The sequence below is a fragment of the Poromitra crassiceps genome, assembly GCF_964638095.1.
Source record: "Poromitra crassiceps genome assembly, chromosome: 7".
Taxonomy (NCBI): domain Eukaryota; kingdom Metazoa; phylum Chordata; class Actinopteri; order Beryciformes; family Melamphaidae; genus Poromitra; species Poromitra crassiceps.
Genome location: NC_139628.1, coordinates 49,924,086 through 49,945,775, shown reverse-complemented (window position 1 = coordinate 49,945,775; position 21,690 = coordinate 49,924,086). Strand labels below are relative to the sequence as shown.

The window sequence follows — 21,690 nt, the reverse complement described above, 5'->3', positions numbered from 1 at the left end:
CTGCTTAATCACAAAGTAACTCCATTAAAAATCATATGGATTATATGCAACAGTGTAAAAGTATCCGAGGGTGGATTTGACCTTTAACGTTACCTCCTATTGAGTCTACATTAGACCGCATACTGGTCTATCCTATCCTGGGGGTCTCGGGTTCGATCCCAGCAATAGCCATGTATCCTCTGAGCAAGACAGTGAACCTCTACCTGCTCATGTCAGCTAAATGACTTAAATATAAACTGTAATGTACCTTGACCGTAGGGAGTGGATATTCTATTCCCCCAAAAGCCTATGGCAACTTAGCTTAGCTACATGGCTGTTAGCGCTGTCGCTCCAATTCCAAACCTGCTTGTCAAAAACACCACCCAGTTCCTGCAAGCGCTTGGAGCGGACCCTGCATGGGGCACCGCTATGGAACAGTCCAATGGGCCTCCTGTGGTCCAATGTGAGGGACACTGCGGGGGAGGCTGGGTGGTCATCAGGAGTGGCAGAGGGAGCTGGCGTAAGGGGCCAGGGTGCAGACTGGGGTGGGCAGGCCGTAGAAGAGGGGGTCCGTGAGGGGGAAGAGTGAGCAGAGGAAGAGGCAGACCCCCAGCAGGTAGCAGGAGAGCAGGGTGAGGCGGTGAGGGTGCTCCAGGGCCGTGCTGATGGCAGGGAAACCCATGTAGTTGCAGAAGGAGTGGCACAGCACCGGGCCCACCAGATGACCTGAGGGGACAACAATGAAGCATGGGAGGCACAGGCGAGCTGCGTGAGCATGCAGAGCATGCTACACCTGTGAACATTAGTTCAAGTGGATGTTTGAGGCAAATTTGATGAAATTCTGTCAAGGCGATCCTCAGCTATCGCGTTAACGAACATCGGGCGGACGGATGGACGGACAACCCGAAATCATAATCCCTCCGGCCTGGCTCGCCGGCAGAGGCATAAAAAGGTCTAAGAAAACCATGACAGGCTCTTTCAATCATCGTACATTTACTGCATGCAATCCTTGGAATATGTGTTTAGGCATCGCTCAGCCGATCTTCCAACGCCTACCTTCTGCCATTTGCTAAATGTGAAGTATTTGTGGTTAAAAAAGGAAAAATACCGAATGTAGCTCTATCAATAATACTACAGTAATACGTTGTGTGTTGAGCAGGTGTAACATCTAGTGCAAAGGCCCTCACCTGTTCTGATGAAGAGGAAGGCCGTGTAGGCTCCAAACACGGCTGTGTAGGAGAACTGGAACACTGTGGCAGACAGGACAAACAGAGCATGATCAACTCTGTCCTACCATATCTAGGGCCATATGAACCCCCCCGCCAAATTATTCTGCCCTCCCCCCCCCATTTTAAATTTAGTTTCGGGGATAGTACTTATCCATCTCAGACAGCCTCTTCGACATGTTTCAACCATTTGGTGACAACCAATTTGCGAGATCGACCCCTCTCTTAAAACACCCCAAACTAAAACGGAATTATTTCTATAGGCCTATTTTACAATGGTGAAAAAGGTTAGTACAATAATTAGGCCTATTTTTTTTTTACAATTTCAGCCAAAATGGAACATTTTACAATATTCTATGTTTTACAGTTTTCCATTCCATTCCATTTTTATTACCAAATTCCATGATTCCGTCCTCGTTTTCTGCATTGTGGAAATCATATGGCCCTGCACATCCATATCTCTGTCAGTCATGATGGCCCCATAAGAGGCGGAGCCTGTGTTCTGTCAGTCATGATGGACCCATAGGAGGCGGAGCCTGTGTTCTGTCAGTCATGATGGACCCATAAGAGGCGGAGCCTGTGTTCTGTCAGTCATGATGGACCCATAGGAGGCAGAGCCTGTGTCAATGAATGAGGTTACCTGCGGAGAGAAAGATCCCCGACACAGTCCCCTGTCTGAAGCGCAGCAGCTCAATCACATGGTGGAAGTGGGCTGAAACAACAAGAAGAGAAACATGTCTTAGAAACATGTCAGACTTTAATTGTAATCTAGCAGTTAGAGCTTCCATGACATTAACCTCCTTGAGTTTTAGCTTCCATTGACCCACTGTAGGTGGTTGTGGTTGTCTCCATTTCAGGGTTATCATTTTTCTTGCAGTCATTAGGAGTACATGCAACAAATATAATCGGTCACCAGAACACGTGTCTTCAGGAGTTAGATCGAGCAGAAAAAGACTTGGACTGAGTGCTAACTATTCCCAGAATCCTATCCATCTCCCCCTTGTAACGCTTGAATCATGATCATTGAATGTTTGTATGATTCATACTTTTAATGTCTATCATGTCTGATAACATCACTAGCGTAGCTTGTTAGCTAATCTAAAACTGTCGGCCATTTTGCCCACGTTAATCCCACATGCCCAACGTACAGCCAATCACAATGCGTGCCCGAGCCGATCTGGTAGGTGACCCGAAATTGCACCGACACCGAACTTCCATAACAGCCCAGCCAATCAGATTTGACCATAGGAATTCCTACAGCAAAACCCGGAAATGCTGCCTTGTGATTCAGACCCTCCGTCGCTGGAAGCATGCCGACGTAAGACGGTGGCTCTGACCACGTGAGACTATGCATCAAAATGTCATTAGGCCTAAAAAAAAATGTGTTCGGTTCCGGTTTCCGACCGACCCTGTCAATTTACGTGCGACCCAAATTTACTTTATGAGCTTGTTGATTTGACGGTGGCGCTAAGGGGCGAGGTTTGCCACTGCGCGAAGGTGCTTTTCGCTACGGATACTTTAAAACGAAAATGGCAGGGAGCATGACGGACATGTGCTTTGTGTCGCTTCTCTGCCCATGCAGCACTAGCGTGCCAACCAAAATTGTGAGATTGGGGTTAAAATCATTTGAAAACGTGCTTCAGGAAGTTAAACAGTGCGCTTGTATATTCGTATCAGCAGCCGGCAAAGTGGACAGAGCTGACAAATGGACGGATATCGCCAGCGATGTGGTGTCGACCCCCACTCAGCAGCTTGGTTCGCTCGTCAGTGGCGTCATGGCTTTATTTCAATTCAGGTATTTAGCACTGAAGTGCACGGCAGAGCTAGAACCTGTGCCCTCGACGGCTCAAAGTACCGCGACTCCGTCCACATTCGAGATACTGTTTGGTGCACAGCAACTTACTCATTTGCCCCCGCCGAAAGTTGCACAGAATTTTAAGGAAAAAAAAATAAAAAATTCCCTACCGACCCATCACCTCAACTGACAACCAACAGGAACCAAACTTTTTTTTTTTTTAGGCCCTAGCAGCATTTCTGTCTTTGCTGGAAACGTTGGGATATACAGACTCTGTATTACAAAGGCAGGGTAATATGCAGGTTACTTTCAGTAAGCCACATTTAAGACTATTTCCAGACCTCATCAATGCTACCCAGAATTGGAAATTAAAAACCAAAATAAAGACAGAAATAGCTGGCAAAACTAGCTTACTTATGATTGAACATAGTTAAAGAAAGATCGGAAAGTGGAATAAGAATAAAGTAAAAGGACCGGAAAACAAATTGTTAAAATCATTTTGCACCCAGTTTTGGCTTCCCTCCACCTACTCCCACATTTTGAAAAATTACACTTGGCACTTGACTTTCACCTTGTCAAATATAACTATTCTATAATTGGTGGGAAGAATTATCTTACCAAAAGCTCAACAGCAGCTGCTCATTTTAACCACTGCTCATTTTAACCACTGGAGGGCACACTGCACCAGGTTTACTGAGAGCCATATGGTACCAGCACATCTGGGCTTCAATATGACCAGCATTGATGTGGTTCATAACAAAATAGGAGTAAATGCCAGTTTACAACACACACACACACACACACACACACACACACACACACACACACACACACACACACACACACACACACGGTTTTATTCACCAAATGTTACTTGTCAACCATAAAATGCCTGGTCTCTACGGCACTATATCAGCTCAATATATATATCTATCAATATATCTATCTCTCAACATGCATGAAGATCTGTACTTTTATTTATCACGATTATCAGTATTATTGCATCATTACATCAACAGGGTGGGTGCCAAAATGGGTAGAGCTGTTGCCATTACTAGAAAGTGTGTATCGTTTGTTACACCATTATTACTTTGCCAATTACTTTAATTGTTTGTTCATTAGTTCTATGTCATTTGGATTATTGCTCTGTGGTATGGTCATCTGCATTTAAAGGTCTACTAGGGAAGTTACAAGTAGCACAAAACAATGCGGCTAGGCTGGTCCTGGGGTGCTCTCCTAGGTCCAGCGTAACTGACATGCATGTACGTCTTACTGTACATGGCTTACAGTTGAGCAAAGGCTATCGGCCAACCTACTTATATACAGTGTTGGGCGAGTTACTTTCAAAATGTAATATACTGCATATTACTAGTTACTTTCATTTGAAATTAATACGTTACTTTACAATATTACTGTCTGTGTAGAGTAACTTGTTACTTATTACACTACTTTTGCATTACTTTCACCAAAACAACAGCAGCAGCAGAATGACATCGCCGCCCAGGAACCATCCCAAAAAATAATTTCAACCGCCTTGAAAGTCAGTGTAAACAATCCAAAATTCTAAATGTTATTCTTTTCCTTTGTTATTGTCATCTATAGTGGTTATTTGCATAGAAACACACAGTTTGATTAGGAAATGATTGTATCTTTTTGAAATATGTGCTTTGATAAATAAATTAATCAATTTGTAACTGCTTATATACAGTATGATCACAGAGTTATTCAAACTTGGTATTTCTGGCTGTCATTAGTGAGGAGGGGGGATTGGCTCAGGAAGTGAGGTTATGGGCAGGGATATAGCGTGCCCGGAAGCTGCCATCGGGAGCTTTTTGACGTGTCCATACAGAAGAAGGGAGACGGCGTCTCTTGCAGGTTTCCCCCCTTTTTCGTTTCCTTTGTAAAATGTTGTTTGTCAGTTATGTCGTGTGAAGCATCTTCATCAATAGGATGGTGTCTTGACACTGAACATAAATACGCAGCACAATACCCGCCGTGGTAAACAGAAGAAGACTGGGATATTAACTTTAAGGCGACTCAGTTCTAGAATTGAATGAAATTGTAGGCTATTCACTTACTATCTGCTCCGTGGATTATAACGTTATACTTTCCGAGTCGCACCTGCTAATCCAGAAATGGCGTTATGGTACCTTTGTCTAGATCATCAAGGAACTTTAAATGAATAACGTTAGATGTGTTTAATAGAGCTGTATATCGGGTCTAGCAGCTGATCAGCAGCTCAGACAGCCTGATACACGAGGTGATTGACAGCTCTATAATTCGCAAAATAGCAGTGGATGGAAACGCGCATTATTTCGCATTTTCTTTTGCCGACTTTCTGAAAATGCGATTAAAAGTTGCATTACATTACATTACGTCATTTGGCAGACGCTTTTATCCAAAGCGACTTACAGTTGCGATACATTTGGATGGAAACCCAGCTAGAGACACCAGGTGAGCTACACTCCTAACCTCTAATGACAGCCATATAATTTCATGTTGTGGGATTCGGTGATGTTTTGTTGCCCCTAGACCGAGCTTGCTGGAACTATCTTACCGAACCTGTAACATTTTGGAGGCTCGCCCAGCCACTCACCCACTCCAAAGAAGAGGGGGCAGGTGAAGATGGCGGTGGCTGGCCCGGCGCAGGGCAGCAGCATGGGCAGCATGCAGGCCCTGAACACCAGCTCCTCCGTCAGCGGAGCCACCACCTGGTTCCTTAGCCAGCGCATGTCACTGAGGCACAGTGTCCAGAACCACGGGTCTGCACCCAGAGAGACACACAGAGCATTAGCATGTTAGCTTAGGGTCAGAACCACGGGTCTGCCCCATAGAGACACAGCATGTTAGCACGTTAGCTTAGCATCAGAACCCCAAGATGGCGTCGGCCACACTCCCATATTCTAGGCTTCAAAACGGTCAAACTAGAACGACCGCACCGCAGATGTATGCCTCTGCCAACAAGTGAGCAGTCGACATCCATGTCTGTCCAGACTTTGACGTTTGAGCCAAATGTGAAGAAATTCCGTCAAGGCCTTCTTGAGATATCGCATTAACGATCTAGAAAATGGCATTCGTGAGTAGGGCTGTCCCAAACGATTATTTTCTTATCGATTCGACTAACGATTATTTTTTCGATTAGTCGATTAATCTAACGATTCTTTTTTATTTAATTGTTTTATTATATAACAATAAATTTACCCAAAACAAATAAATAACCAAAAACTTCTCAATTTCTGTATTTTATTTAACCATCTCATTCTCTTTAACAGTCCAACATAAAATCTCTCAAATAAAATTAAAGCAAGAGCTTGTCCTCAAATAAAATTAATATAGGGCAATTCAAAATAAAATAGTAGAATAAATTAAATTCAAGTCACTTAATTAATGATAACTTCTGTTGAAATATTGCAAATAGGGATGCACCGATCCACATTTTTTCACTTCCGATCCGATTCCGATACCTGAATTTGGATATCTGCCGATACCGATATTATGCCGATACCAATATTTTTCTTGAATATACAGTATAGGCAAAGATTTGGCCAATTAAAGATTTTTTTTTTTAAATATACCTTGCAAAAAGCAGACAAAATTAAGAAAATATACGAGGCAAAGAAGGATACTATTATACATGGGCAAATTACGGCCAGCGGCCCATGTGCGGCCCGCGCTGGAATTGCAAAAAATCCGCGAATTAGTGCCAGTATCGGCACCTGATACAGATATTGGATCGGATCGGCCCCATCCCTAATTGCAGACCAACTGAGACAACTTGTTCCCAGATTTGGAGCAAATCAAAGTGACAGTGGGTTTGAAAAGACCCTATAAGTAAGAAGGAAAGTGGGCTGTCTCACCACAGGCCACCTGGATGCCATCTATGAAGCTCCAGGGACAGTCCATGGCCAGCTGCATGAGCGGGCCCAGGAACAGCACCTGAGCACAGGAGACACAGTCACAAACACCTGAGCACAGGAGACACAGTCAGAAACAGGACATGAGCACAGGAGACAGTCAGAAACACCTGAGCACAGGAGACAGTCAGAAACACCTGAGCACAGGAGACAGTCAGAAACACCTGAGCACAGGAGACACAGTCAGAAACACCTGAGCACAGGAGACACAGTCAGAAACAGGACATGAGCACAGGAGACAGTCAGAAACACCTGAGCACAGGAGACAGTCAGAAACACATGAGCACAGGAGACAGTCAGAAACACCTGAGCACAGGAGACACAGTCAGAAACACCTGAGCACAGGAGACAGTCAGAAACAGGACATGAGCACAGGAGACAGTCAGAAACACCTGAGCACAGGAGACACAGTCAGAAACACCTGAGCACAGGAGACACAGTCAGAAACAGGACATGAGCACAGGAGACAGTCAGAAACACCTGAGCACAGGAGACAGTCAGAAACAGTACATGAGCACAGGAGACAGTCAGAAACAGTACATGAGCACAGGAGACACAGTCAGAAACACCTGAGCACAGGAGACACAGTCAGAAACACCTGAGCACAGGAGACAGTCAGAAACACCTGAGCACAGGAGACACAGTCAGAAACACCTGAGCACAGGAGACAGTCAGAAACAGCACCTGAGCACAGGAGACAGTCAGAAACACCTGAGCACAGGAGACAGTCAGAAACACCTGAGCACAGGAGACAGTCAGAAACACCTGAGCACAGGAGACAGTCAGAAACACCTGAGCACAGGAGACACAGTCAGAAACACCTGAGCACAGGAGACAGTCAGAAACACCTGAGCACAGGAGACACAGTCAAGACCAGTGGGACATCAGCTCTGTTTGCCCCAGCCCATAGCTTTAACACTCGAAGGGCCAGAAATTCATAACAAGTTTAATGGACGTATGGAGACATTTCGACCTCTAGATTGCAAACTATATAATCTCTCATGATAAATACCCAATTGAGAGATTAATGCATTTATTGTGTTAAGATATCTATCTGACTAGAGCCCTTCGACTCAGGGACTCTGCCTGGTCGAAAGCTAGATCCACTGGTAGTCCAGCAGACTGGCTACTTTTTAGGAAACTGCGTAATAAATGTATCGGTGTAATCAGAAAAGCTACATGTGATTTTTGTTTATCTTCTCTCAGTAATGCACAGGGAAACAGAGCTGGTTTTTGGACAACTATAAAATCACTAAAAACCGGGCCCACTTGTGCTCTCCCTCGGGCCTTACCAAGAACACAACATTACTTTTATTTTATCAGGATTTTCAGAAAACCCTTCAAAAATGATAAAAATGGTCGATCCTTGTGGTACTCTATATAAAGGCCAATAGAGAGCCACAGGGATGACGTATTTTTGTAGTCGGAACGCGGAAGTCCCGGACTTTCCTGGTTCTTCACTGTTTCTGCCTATGGGATTTTTGAATGGGTTTTTGGCGCGATGCTTCAAATAAGGTCTGTGGGCAACGCAAGCTTAATCAAACGCGAACCAGTGTTCAGCGGGATAATCTTCACACATGAGGACCACTTTCATGAGTTTTGAAGCGTAAATGCGAGCCCTAGAAGTAAACTAGAACGACCGCAAGGCGGACTTATGCCTCCGCCATTAGTTCATTATGGGGTCCAAATCGCCATTTGAGGCAAATTGGAAGAGATTCCGTCAAGGCGCTCCTGTGATGTTGCGTTACAGAGCTTGGAAATTGGGTGTGTGAGAGGTCACAGTGACCTTGAACTTTGACCACCAAAATGTAATCAGTTCATCCTTGAGTCCAAGTCGGTGTTTGAGACAAGTTTGATTAAATTCCGTCAAGGCATTCCTGAGATATCGCGTTAACAAGCTTGAAAATGGCGTTCGAGAGCTCACCTTGACCTTTGACCACCAAAGTCTAATCAGATCATCCTTGAGTCTAAGGCGATGTTTGAGGCAAATTTGATGAAAGTCCGCCAAGGCATTTGTGAGATATCGCGTTAACAAGCTGGAAAATGGCGTTTGAGAGGTCACAGTGACCATGACCTTTGACCTTTGACCAGCAAAATTTAATCAGTTCATCCTTGAGTCCAAGTCGATGTTTGAGACAAGTTTGATTAAATTCCGTCAAGGCATTCCTGAGATATCACGTTAACAAGCTTGAAAATGGCGTTCGAGAGGTGACAGTGACCTTGACCTTTGACTTTTGACCACCAAAATGTAATCAGTTCATCCTTGAGTCTAAGTAGATGTTTGAGGCAAATTTGATGAAATTCCGTCAAGGTATTCATGAGATATCGCGTTAAGCTGGAAAATGGCGTTTGAGAGGTCACAGTGACCTTGACCTTTGACCACCAAAATGTAATCAGTTCATCCTTGAGTCCAAGTCGATGTTTGAGACAAGTTTGATTAAATTCCGTCAAGGCATTCCTGAGATATCGCGTTAACAAGCTTGAAAATGGCATTCGAGAGGTCACAGTGACTTTGACCTTTGACCTTTGACCACCAAAATCTAATCAGTTCATCCTTGAGTCCAAGTCGATGTTTGAGACAAGTTTGATTAAATTCCGTCAAGGCATTCCTGAGATATCGCGTTAACAAGCTTGAAAATGGCGTTCGAGAGGTCACAGTGACCTTGAACTTTGACCTTTGACCACCAAAATCTAATCAAATCATCCTTGAGTCTAAGTCGATGTTTGAGGGAAATTTGATGAAATTCCGTCCAGGCGTTCCTCAGATATCGCGTTAACAAACATCGTACGGACGGACGTACGGACGGACGGCCGTACGGCCGTACGGACGGACAACCCGGATCCATAATGCCTCCGGCCTGGCTATCGCCGGCGGAGGCATAAAAACTCGTGCTAAGCTAATTCAGAACTACACACAGTGTAGCATAGGTTTCCCCGTCACGTCACCACTCAACCTGGAGTGTTGTTGATGTGTGCGCTGCTGTGCACTGATTACCCCGGGCTGAACCAGGTGAGGGAAAGAGAATTTCCATGTTCGTCCTTTGAAGTGATGACGTTATTGACGTATAATATCCCCGTCGACTCAACAGTGTAGTCTCATTTAGCCGTTTGCTAGCTAGCCGCCCTTTTAACGGCACGTAAAAGCTTAAAAACTCATGAAAGTGGTCCTCATGTGTGAAGATGATATTACTGAACACTGGTTCGCGTTTGATTACGCTTGCATTGCCCAGAGACCTTATTAGAAGCATCGCCCCAAAAACCCATTCAAAAATCCCATAGACGAAAACAGTGACGAACCAGGATTGTTAGCATCGATGATTTCCGGACTCGTTCCTGCGGCTCTCTATACTGGCCAAAGACAGCAAGGACGAAGCTATCCTCTAAATCTCTCCAGAGTGGATCATCATCATCATCATCATCATCATCATAGGAAGGTGTAGTTACCATGGTGAGCAGCAGGGGGAGTATGACTGCAGGGACCAGGCCCTCAAACCGGATCCCCATAAGAGCCAGCAGCGACGGGCCAGGCTGAGACACACACACACACACACACACACACACACACACACACACACACACACACACACACACACACACACACACACACACACACACACAAAGTAAAAAGCCAGTCTGTGTCCCTCTGCATTTGACAGCAGATTATAATGGTTGCAATTTAGTAGTCTCCGATCAGCCGAAACAAAAATGATTATAGCTTTCATTATGTTGATATGCACACTAATATTCCACTATTACTCAGAAAAGGACAATCAATCTATCTATCTATCTATCTAACAGGAAATGTCAATGTTGTCACTGTAATAACAGGAAATGTAAACGTACTAACTGTAATAAAACAAAATGTCAACGTAGTCACTGTAATAACAGGAAATGGCATTATCAACTAGGCAGAGAGACACTCACCCTGATGCCTGTGAACTCTCTCCATGCCCACACGAAGACAGGTGACAGGCCAGACACCACCAGCACACTGGTGAAGCGCCTCTTGATCACTGCTGGGTGATCCCTGACCATGGAAAACATGAGAGAGAGAGAGAGAGACAGAGATGGAGAGAAAGAGGGAGAGAGAGAAGCTAAATGACTCAATAGCCAGTTTAAAGTGATCATAACAAATAATAATCAATGTTGATACTGTGTATGCTATTAATGCTAATGTCTTCGGTCAGGGGTTTTCAAAGTGTGGGAGAGTGAGCCTCCCCTAAGCCACTTTCACACAGAGATCCCGCAATATTGCCGTTCAGAAGGGAGCGGTGCGGGCTTGTTCTGCCCTCAACTCCGGTGGGATCCATTGATCCATCGAGCGGCATTCAAGCGGCAGGATTGGCCAACGTGAACTCCAGTCCCCAGAATGGTCAAATCAAATCATCCACATGCTATGTCCCGCCTCTCTACCCTCTTTCAGTTAGGGCAATGTTTGTTTTCAGTCAGTATACAGAAACTGTGTTCACACCGTTCACACCAACCAAGCAGCCCCGCCATATTTCCGCCCCGGGGTGTGCTTTCAGGTTACATCCACCCCTCCCGGATTGAAATGAGGCGTGACGCGTGAACCACCATGGCCGCTGAGTTTATTATAACTAATCAAAGTCCGACAAATTAAAATGATGCTGGTCACCAGGTCCGGTGAAAATAATCCCATCGTCATTAAAGGATAATTTTGTGTGTTTTTTTCAACCTGGACCCCTATTTTCCACACTGTATTTTCCACACTAATGGCCCAATCCCACCGCAGCTAGTAGCGCGGTCCCGCTCCGCTCGACTCGACTTTTGGTCTCATCCCACCGGTATAAACCGGCCCAGCTCGGTTAGATTTGGGGCTGAGCTGGGCTACTTTTAGTACCTGCCTCGTCGGGGTTCTATTCTGCGAACCCGGGTCCATACCGTGACGTGAAAACATTGTAGGCGACTGATTGGTCAGGCAGAATCGTGTTTACTCTCTATATCCTACTGACTGTCAATGCAGCGCTGCATACCAGTTTACCTTCTTTTCTCTTCTATTATGCTTTTCTATCAGTCTTTTGTTTTGCTGCCTTCGCCTCTGGTGAAATAAAATCGGCGCGGTGGTTTCAATTGTCCAAAAGTCCGCTGCTCTGAAGCGCTTGTGTAGTTAGTGCTGCGTCGGCTCCGCTAGGCCGCAGGCGCCTGGTGAAGCCGCGGTTTTGCCTGGTGAGAGGCCGCGGGGGTAGAGGCTTCACTCTAGCGCAACCCCCGTCCCTCGCGCCCGTCCCTCGTGCAGCGCTTGTGAGTTTTGACTAACAACAAAGTGATATCCATTCTCCTGGTCGATTGTCACTTTTGCCCATGTACACTGTAACACCCGCCCAACATGCTGTGATGCTATGAGCTGGCTGCTCAGGCCAGGATCAAGGACTGTGATCATGCCAGCACTGCTCTCTCTCTCTCTCTCTCTCACACACACACACACACACACACACACACTGTAGGTAATTTAGAGGCACCAGTATTTCATAAACAGTTTAAAAGTTCTGTGTATGGATTTAATTGTAACGTTATGTTATAGCCTATTTCAGAACATGGGTGGAGGGCAGATATGCGGTCGCTGTGACGACCAGGTGTGGGCGGGGGCAGATGAAGGGCGGTCGAAGCAGAACGTCCATCGGGTTGAAGCAAGTAGAGCCGAGTGGTGACGGGCTGTGCAGGGCTGTAAAATGTGGTGGAATTGAGCCATAAGGGTCTCATCATGTGAAAAAATGAATAAAAAGCTCACACACTGCATGGGCTCCAGTTTCCAGCGTTTTTATTTTAACACCCAACAAAAATTGACATTTCTGGCTGTGGAAAGACTGCTTTTAAACGGTTGTTTCACGCAGCAGTGTCATTTTAACAGCCCCCGCTAAATTACTGGCTTCCCTAGGAGGACTATCATATCTTCGGATCTGCAATCGGACGTCAGTCGTCCCCCCCTATTGCCTATTGGAACGCTATGTGACCCTAAATACTGCACAAGTGTATATATTATATATACACAAAGTACAGTAGTTATGGTGACTTTGGGGCTAGTCTGGTCTATGCTTAATCACTGTTACAAAGTGGGGCATTAACATGGGGTAACAATGGGAACGACGGGACTTCTGAGTCCTGCCTCAAGTGGCCATTCGAGGAATTACAGCTTTCAGGATTAGTTGCACGTCCTCATGGGAAAACCTCAGAGCTCAGCTTGCCCACTGGCTAAACAGGCAGCACAGGCTACAGCACGCACATACACAGAGTGTGGCCTCACCTGGGCAGGTGACTCACTCTCACTCTCTCTCACACACACAGAGAGAGACACACACAGAGACACACACACAGAGAGAGAGAGACAGAGACAGAGACAGAGAGAGAGAGACACACACACACACACACACACACACACACACACACACACACACACACACACACACACACACACACACACACACACACACACACACACACACACACACACACACACACACACACACACACACACACACGAACACGAACGTGGCCTCACCTGGGCAGGTGACTCCTCCAGACGTATAGACTGCCTACATAGGAGCAGGCGAGCAGCAGGCAGCACAGCACGGACAGGCAGCAGAGGCCGTGGCTGCTGCTCGTGTCTGTGGTCAGGCCGGGCTCTGGCTCTGTCTCCATGTCTGACCGGGACTCCAAACCCACAAGGCTCCTCCACCATCTAATCCGCTCAAACATAAGCTAGCCAACAGCAGCTGTGGAGTTGTCCCTTTCCAAACATGGAGGTAAGCTTGTTAGCGTGGATGCTAGCTTCCCTGGCGCTGGAATTGTACGTCAACACGCACGACGCACTATGCGACGCACCCCCCGCGCACTAGCGTCAAGTCAGCCATGTGAAACAGATTTTCCGGTCATAACTTTCAAAATAAAACGTTTAACTGAGCCACAGGAATTAGTCCGGAAATATACTTCCGGGTTCTTCAGTGGAAAAGACTATGAGATTTAACATGGGGGTTTAACTTAAATGCATAAAATAAGGTCTGTGGTTAACAAAAGTTTATGGAAACGCGAATCTGGGTTCTGCATGTCTTCACAAACGTGAATAACTTTTATGACTTTTGGAACGTAAATGCGTTTTCTAAACACACGCTTCAAAAGCCATCACGATTGTGATGGCATCAGTGTGATGGCATCACAATCGTGACAGACACCGCCGCCCACTTAGCCAATTTTAAACTTAGAAGATAATTAATTTTAAAAGTACAGCAATTCTGCATAAATCGAAAAATCTGGATAGTTGGGGCTGGGGGTGTGCATGAATTCTGAGCTTATTATAGGAGCACTTGAAGGCATCAGAAGATTCGTGGGTACCATAGGGGTGGGTACGTTTTCTTTTTCCTGAAGCGAGAGAGAGAGTGAGCGAGAGAGAGAGAGAGCGAGCAATAAAGAGAGAGAGGCGTGAGCACTGGTCCGTCTGCGTGCGTGCGCGTGTGTGTGCGTGTGTGTGTGCGCGTGTGTGTGTGTGTATCTGTGTGTTGTGAGTGGAGGAGAGGCGATGCCTGGGCCGCTCCTCACGTTGCCTGCCTCCCTCTTCCACAGCACACAGCCTCTCCATGCAGCACGGACAGACCGGGGACTAAACACTAAAACTCAGCCATCTGCAGCACGGACAGACCGGGGACTAAACACTAAACCCAGGCATCTGCATTCAAAACCCGCCCGAGCCTGCTCCAGACCTCCATCGGCAAACATCAAGCGGGTACGGAGCTGTTTATTTCATCTTTAGTATGGGCCTGCCTAGCTCTCTGCTTTAGGACAAGCCATCTCAAGTCACCTGCTTATGATGTGGAATATTATACTATTGTTTTTTTTTCCTTCTTCAGGATGACATGAATGTTTGAATTGATAGCCTGCATCACGGTGAGTAGCCTACTAGTATGGGTGTCAAACTGCTGTAAACAGCGTTCAGTGGTTTGCGTTATTATGACGGAGGTTTACCTCCACACCACTGTCTGTATACGTGTGTGCACGCGCGCGTGCGTAAAGGGTGTGTGTGTGTGCGCGCGTGCGAGTGCGACTGCGCGTGATGCCGTCTCCCAATGTAGCGTGTGTATTGTCTCTGTGTGCAGTGGAATCCCTTGTGTACAGACCCAGCGTGTCTGCATGGGGCTTTGGGAAATACGCAGGAAATTAGCTAATTTGGGAACCCGTTGACCACCATTAACACCAATTTAAAAACAACAAAGAAACAAACAAATGACAGATGTGTCACGAGCCTCTTTCCCCCCCACAATAAGCTGTATACAAGAAGTAGTATAGGGTATGTGGTGTGTTTTTGGACCCCTAAATAATAATATTAATAATAATAATAAAAAAACGTTGCCCCCCCCCTTGGAGAAGTGCGCGCGGCCGTCCATAAACCGCGTGGGGAAACGCAATCCGCTGCAATCGTGACCAATAAGAGGAGCCCCCCCCCCCCACTCCATCCCGCATCACTTCAGCAGCCAAGCACCATTGTAGGCGTACGTTTTTGTTTGTTTTGCGCATATTCTCATATAATATTCCATTGAGAATCTAGATGGTTCCGGGGGGGGGGGGGGGGGGGGGGGGGGGGCTGTTTGGTTGCTGAAGAGAGGCCTCCAGTCAGTGGGGATGATTAAGAATATAGAGATTGCCACCAGTGTTTCACTTAGCTGGGCCATGGCTAATGTTTTTAGCTTACAGGTATTTGGGAGTATATGAGATCAGGTAACCCCACCCCCCCTACCCCCGCAGGAACGATATATAATGTGATTAGGGTTAGACTGATATGGGTTGCTGATATAAGGGGCCGATATTTCCCTTTTATATCGTGGAGCGATATTTCCCGCTCCACGGCCTTCAACTGGGACTCCGGCCCGGTATTGTATTGTGTGTGTAAGGTTTGAAGTCAATCCGTAGAATGGTTCTCAATCTCGAGATAAACCACTTTGCCGAATTGCACAAAATTCGGCACTGCACTCCATCAGGTCCTGCTAATCGCACTCCCCAAGTTTGAAGTCAATTGGACAAACGGTTCTCGAGATAAACTGCTTTTTGTGTTTGCCGTGTGTGTGTGTGTGTGTGTGTGTGTGTGTAGGGCGGGGTGGTGTGGTATCGGTCGGCCAATGTCACGAAAGTGACATCGGGCCGCACTTTACTGACACAAAACGTGGCGCAAATCGTGACTGACGGATGGACACCGGCCGTCCACCTAGGCAATTTTATTCTAGGATAAAATATCAGACATCGGATCATTTATGTTAAACGCCATCTCCCCCAAAAATGTGTAATACGTTGGTCCACAGCGTAACATTTTGTTTCACAATAACGGTGTGAAATTGGAAAGCAAATTAAGCTTAATTTGAAAACGTCTTGCAAATAAAACAACTTTATTTTTTTTCCTTTTATCATTAGGGACGGATACACTTACCGGTACATATAACATTTACCAAGAAACGTCTAATGTCATGTATCACAGAATTTGTAGCCTAAGCTAATTTGCAATGTCCGTCCCTAGATGTTATTACAGTAAAAGCACCTGTTAAAGACGAATACTTAAGCAATATAGCATGAGAGCCAGTGTGTTGTGGCGAATATATCCCGCTGATCAGCTGTTATCCCACGAGGCCGCAGGCCGAGTGGGATAACTGCTGAGCAGCGGGATATATGCCACAACACACGCAGCTCTTATAAAACGGTTTCCAAGTATGATAATATAATAATAATAATAATACTATAAGTCCGACTGGCATGGTATTCTGATAGAGTCAGTTGAAACACTACTGTAAGGCGGGACCGCAAGAACGTGCGGGTGATTTGATTGGATCGTTCTGGAGACTGAAGTTGACATTGGCCAATCCTGGCGCTTGCTGAGAAGCTGAGAGCTTTCTGGAAAGCCCGACAGGCAGCTCGAGCGCAGCGCTGCATTCTCTGCGCTTGCTGAGAAGCTGAGTGCTTTCTGCAAAGCCCGACACCAACTAACGTTACGGGGTTAAATGCGGGGTTAAATGCGGGGTTAACAGCCTTTTTTTTGCAAAGAAGACATTAGCCCGCGTCTATTCTTGTACAAAACATAATTTTCTGCGAAGTATTAGTAAAGTTATAAGCGAAGATCGATTCACAAGGATCTGACAGCTGTCTCCGCCATTTTTTTTTTTTGAGGTAACCAAAGGCTTTTAGTAAGAGAGTTGCCATGGCAACCAATAACCCATGGCCATGGGTTATTGGAGTGGGTTATTGGATTTATACAATGGCTGTGAACCAATCAGATTGCTTGATTTGAGAGAGCCGTTTTATAAAGTAAAATATACAATAAATATAAACAAGGATATACATGTATATCATCGAATCAAACTCAATAATTTGTGGGAACATTGGTTCCTTTAGATTGGTTTTAAAATGCTCCCAACTACAATCCTGAGAATGGAGAATTCGGATTTATGCTTTTATGTGCCAATTGCCAAAACTGATTGATAACGCAAAACACGTAATGAATGCCAGGATAAAATACCTCGTGGGAGAAGCAATAGTAATCCTTGCAGCAGACAGTCGAAAAGGATGATATTGTAGGCAACTCTTCATGTTTCCTTCAGACCCGTGCTACTCACGCTAGTTTAAAGTCGAGCTGAACCCAAAAATGAATTTTATTTTATTTTAGTTCAAATACCTGGGTATGCAGTGCACCTATAATAATAATGTATGCAAAAAAAAAATCACAAAAATCTAATTTCTTTAGTTTTTCACACTTTTTCACATCAAAAGTTCATTTTTCAAGATTTCATTGATAACAGTAATGTACAGTTTGCTGACGTCACCTAGTACTATCAAATGGTACTCCGCGGATCCCACTCGCGTAGCACGACAACATGCTGAATCCCACTCGATTTGGAGGTGGAACACGCCTAGCCTAGGTAAACCCAGCCCCCACGTGACCTGCTCTCTCAGTTCCCAGTCACTTGTGACTGTAAGCAGGGTGAGCCTGAGAGCAGGTCACTGGGGGCTGGGTTTACCCAGGCTAGAACACGCCATGATTGACCAATGCCAAAGCCAGTCGACAGAATTGTCAAATCAAATCATCGACATGATACTATGACCCGCCTCTCAACTTGTCATCTCAGACAAATTATGTTTTCAGTCTGAAACAGACTGCGACGCACGTGACGAACGGGTTCAGTTCGACTATAATGTTAGCGCTAGTTAGCTTGCTAGCATTTAGTCGCTTGGTAATGTTATGGTTTTGCTAGTCTTTACTCTTCCTGCTTGTTATAACATCTGAGTGGCATGCACACCAAACGATGTAAACAATGTTTCTGGAAGTTAAACGTTAGTTGCTTTGATTGAACCTTGAACTACCAAGACAAACGGAAAGGGATAGCTGCTAAAGTTATTTCTCCGTTGGGTCGGGTTGCCAGATACAGCTGATGGTTTCGAGCGCAGACTGCTCAAAATCCACCAAAATGCACACAAAACCGTCCCAAGCAAATGCAGGTCTTTTGGAAACAATCTGGCAACACAGAGTCTGATGCATGTTACCTAAAAGCACATGGTTTTTGTTTACATGGTGATGAAAACCATGGTACCAAAAGAAAAGTTTTAACCAGGACTTTGATGGATGAAATGCATGTACAATGCTTAGACCTATAATAGGCTGCTGATATAAGGGGGGGGCAACATATAATACTACTATAGGCCAATCTGGGGAGAGCCGTAGATTAGCACCATGCTTCCTCCGACACATGCGCAGTTGCCATCCGCTTCTTTTCACCTGACAGCGGGGAGCTTCACTGGCAGAAGGATCACACTATTCCCACCACCTCTCTTCCGCCCCAACCGACCAGAGGAGGCGCTAGTTCAGGACACATACCCCTAATCCGGCTTCCCACCCGCAGACACCAGCCAATCGTGCCTGTATGGACGCCCGACCAAGCCGGAGGTATCACGGGGGCGCAAACCTGCGACCCTCGTGTTGGTAGGCAGGGAATCTACCGCTACACTACCCGGACGCCCTAAGATACTGTACGTCTGGAAATTAATGGCAAATCCATTTCCTCATTGGCGAGACTTTGGCACGCTATGGAGAGAGTGGCTCGAAACACGCACACGCATGCATGCACACACAACACCGGTGGGCACGCGCACGAGCGCATGTACGGGTTGGATTATGCACAAAACTGCATCGCTTTAGTTCAACACCTGGGTGTGATTGTTTTCATCATTGTAAAGCCACAACCCACAGCACAGTAAAGAGGATATTAATGTGGTGTGTTTTTTTCTTCATACATCTAGCCTCTGAATTTTGCTCTCAAAGTGCACCAGATTACTTTCAAATGTACACAATTTTCTTCCGAGCGAGAATCCCCCCGGACCCCCAATCATGTGGGACACAAACACAGTTATTGCATGTTTTGCGTTTTGCAATAATGTTTTATTCATAATTAAATTGAGCATTGCGCCTTTAAGAATGTTTATTTGTATTATTTGCAATAGACCCTTCTCACGGGGGCCATTTTGTGTCGAAAAGGCTGGGTTAACACGGGTGCAAGCAAAACACTAATGAGGGTTTCAAACTTCCATGATTGGAATGGGAAACCCTCATTAGTGTTTTGCTCGCACCTGTGTTTATTCTGCCTTTTCGACACAAAATGGCCCCCGTGAAAAGGGTCTATTGTCACTGCATTCACATGGATACATATTTGAGCTTTGTTCATTAATAGGGGAACAAACGGCGCAAACATCTTAGCCGGCTACTTTTCCTATCTGGCTGGCTACTCGGGAAGTTTGGGGAACTTCCTGCGTTTGTAACACGTTTACTCACTATGGCTGTTAAATTAAATTAATCTTGAAAATGGAGTGAAATGGTAGGCAAACACTGCTTTATCTCATCAATCAGGTCTCACGCAGTCGCAGAACATACGTGCTAGATGCCACTTGGCTGTCGTGTCTGCAGTGTGTTCAAGTGCAACTCTTTGGCCCCGACACAGGAGACGTGAGGTGAGGTGACCCATCAGTCGTCTGCCTCGATTTGCCGCTAATCTTTCTAGTTGTCCCGGTGTGCCTGGGGCTTTCGGGCTGTGTGTCTACAGGAAGCGTTTAATTGAGCTGCCAGCGCCTTTCTGCAATTCATCCTCGATGGTAAGGACACGCTAGGAATGCTGCTCATTTAAAGTGCTCTCGACGGCTAGTGTTTTTGTTGGGGCGGAGCACTCTGGGCGCCTCAAGGAGAGAAAAGTTCAACTTTTGGAGAAGAACAACAAATAAGCGCTCCGCATTGCGCAGTGTGTCATGTGCGCGTTAGAAGCGCTCTGGGCATCATTTCCGAAGCACTCTGACCTGAAGAAAACGCTTCCTGTCCACACGGCCCCTTACTCATTTTTTTTTCGCTGAACCTTTTCCCCCGTTTCCAGTTCTTCTTAGTGCATCGCAGACAGCAGGGCTATTTAGGGCCAGACAGGACTGCAGGACACCCACTCCATCATCACAGCCATGTACAGTAGCTCACTATAGCACCATCAGCAGCCACATCACCACACACTGGCAGATCTAGTTCTAGACGGAGACTTCTGGATTACATACATTGTAACCGGGGGGGGGGGGGGGGGGGGGGTTAGCATGAACCTCCCGCGTGCTGCGTCCTGCAGGTGAAACTCCTCGCTGTCAGGGGAAAAGAGGCGGCTGCCGACTGCACATGTATCGGAGGAAGCATGTCTAGAACTCTCTCCAGATCGGCAGAGGGGGTGGAGCAACGACCAGGACCACAGGGGGAATTGGCCAAGTACAATTGGGGAGAACATGGGAGAACATCAGGGGGGGTGGTGAAGATATCCAACAGAACACAGCAGCGTCTTCTTACTCAGTTTCACCCTGCAGTGTTGGCAGTATAAGAGGGCGTTAAGCTCACCTCCCAGAACTTTGAGTTTAATCTGCTGGAGGCTGCCTTACTATACGGACCATCAATAAATTCCTGTTTAGTTGACACAAAACAATCATTAAACAATCATTCAATACCGTCATGCTGACTTAAAAATGTTAGTGAAAATTATGATTAAAATATTGTGCTAAATTGATTTCGTGGAAGACGTGAACCGTCTGAGGTGCCTCGGATGGTTCACACCTCCACGAAGTCCATTAATTTCTCATTAACCTAGCTAGGGCTGCTCGATTATGGCAAATTCATAATCACGATTATTTTTGACTGATATTGAGATGACGATTATTTACTCTCGCTGGTCAGCCTCCCCTCCCTTCCGTGAGACAAGTCTGGCGGCGCAGGTCTCCATTGTGGAATTGCGATGGGCGGCGCTTGGCGGCAGTGCCCTTGGAAAATAGTTTCCAACAATTCAACTTGCCATTTTCAGCGTGTAGCAACGAGCTAGCGTGTAGGTTTCTGCCGTTAGCTTGCTAGCTAGTTAGCGTTGTTGTTTTCACTGAGGCGGCAGGGCACTATTTACAGCGACACACAGGGAGGAGGGAGCGGAAGCCGCTCTGATTGACGTGGTCGGAGCCAATGACAGAGCTTGTAATAAGCCGGGAGCGGACATCCGGCCGCGACTGAAACAGTCGCTCCAATGGGGAGCAGCTGTAGAGCAGGGGAGGGTTTATCCCAGTAACCTGTTTCCGTGCAGCCAGGCTCCTCTCACGGAAGGGAGGGGAGGCTGGCCAGCGAGACTAACGATTATTTAACGTGATTACTCATTGACGTTGGCAAAATCGTGCATTTATTGAACTTGGAAAAACTTGTCTTTTTAATACTGAATTTTCTTTCAAATGTGAAAAGCAAAGA

General features: G+C 46.0%; 2 protein-coding genes across 4 annotated transcripts in view; one reads left to right on the top strand and one right to left on the bottom strand.

Moving 5' to 3' along the window:
* Positions 1 to 475: 475 nt before the first annotated feature.
* rce1a (Ras converting CAAX endopeptidase 1a) lies at positions 476 to 13,571 on the bottom strand (the record flags this gene model as incomplete). The annotated part of the gene is made up of 8 exons (XM_083640192.1): positions 476 to 705; positions 1,167 to 1,229; positions 1,846 to 1,917; positions 5,597 to 5,764; positions 6,858 to 6,936; positions 10,359 to 10,442; positions 10,839 to 10,941; positions 13,432 to 13,571. 8 exons carry the CDS (start codon positions 13,569 to 13,571, stop codon positions 476 to 478), a joined length of 939 nt encoding a protein of 312 aa, XP_083496318.1.
* Positions 13,572 to 13,578: 7 nt separating this feature from the next.
* Positions 13,579 to 21,690, top strand: part of peli3 (pellino E3 ubiquitin protein ligase family member 3) — a 39,785-nt gene continuing 31,673 nt past the window's right edge. For 2 of the 3 annotated variants that reach the window (XM_083639819.1, XM_083639820.1), the window contains exons 1-2: positions 13,579 to 13,675; positions 14,490 to 14,649. The gene's annotated coding sequence lies outside the window, so the exon portion shown is untranslated. Of the gene's footprint in view, positions 13,676 to 14,489; positions 14,650 to 14,796; positions 14,811 to 21,690 lie in introns of those variants that run through there. The other variant, XM_083639821.1, reaches the window with a different exon arrangement.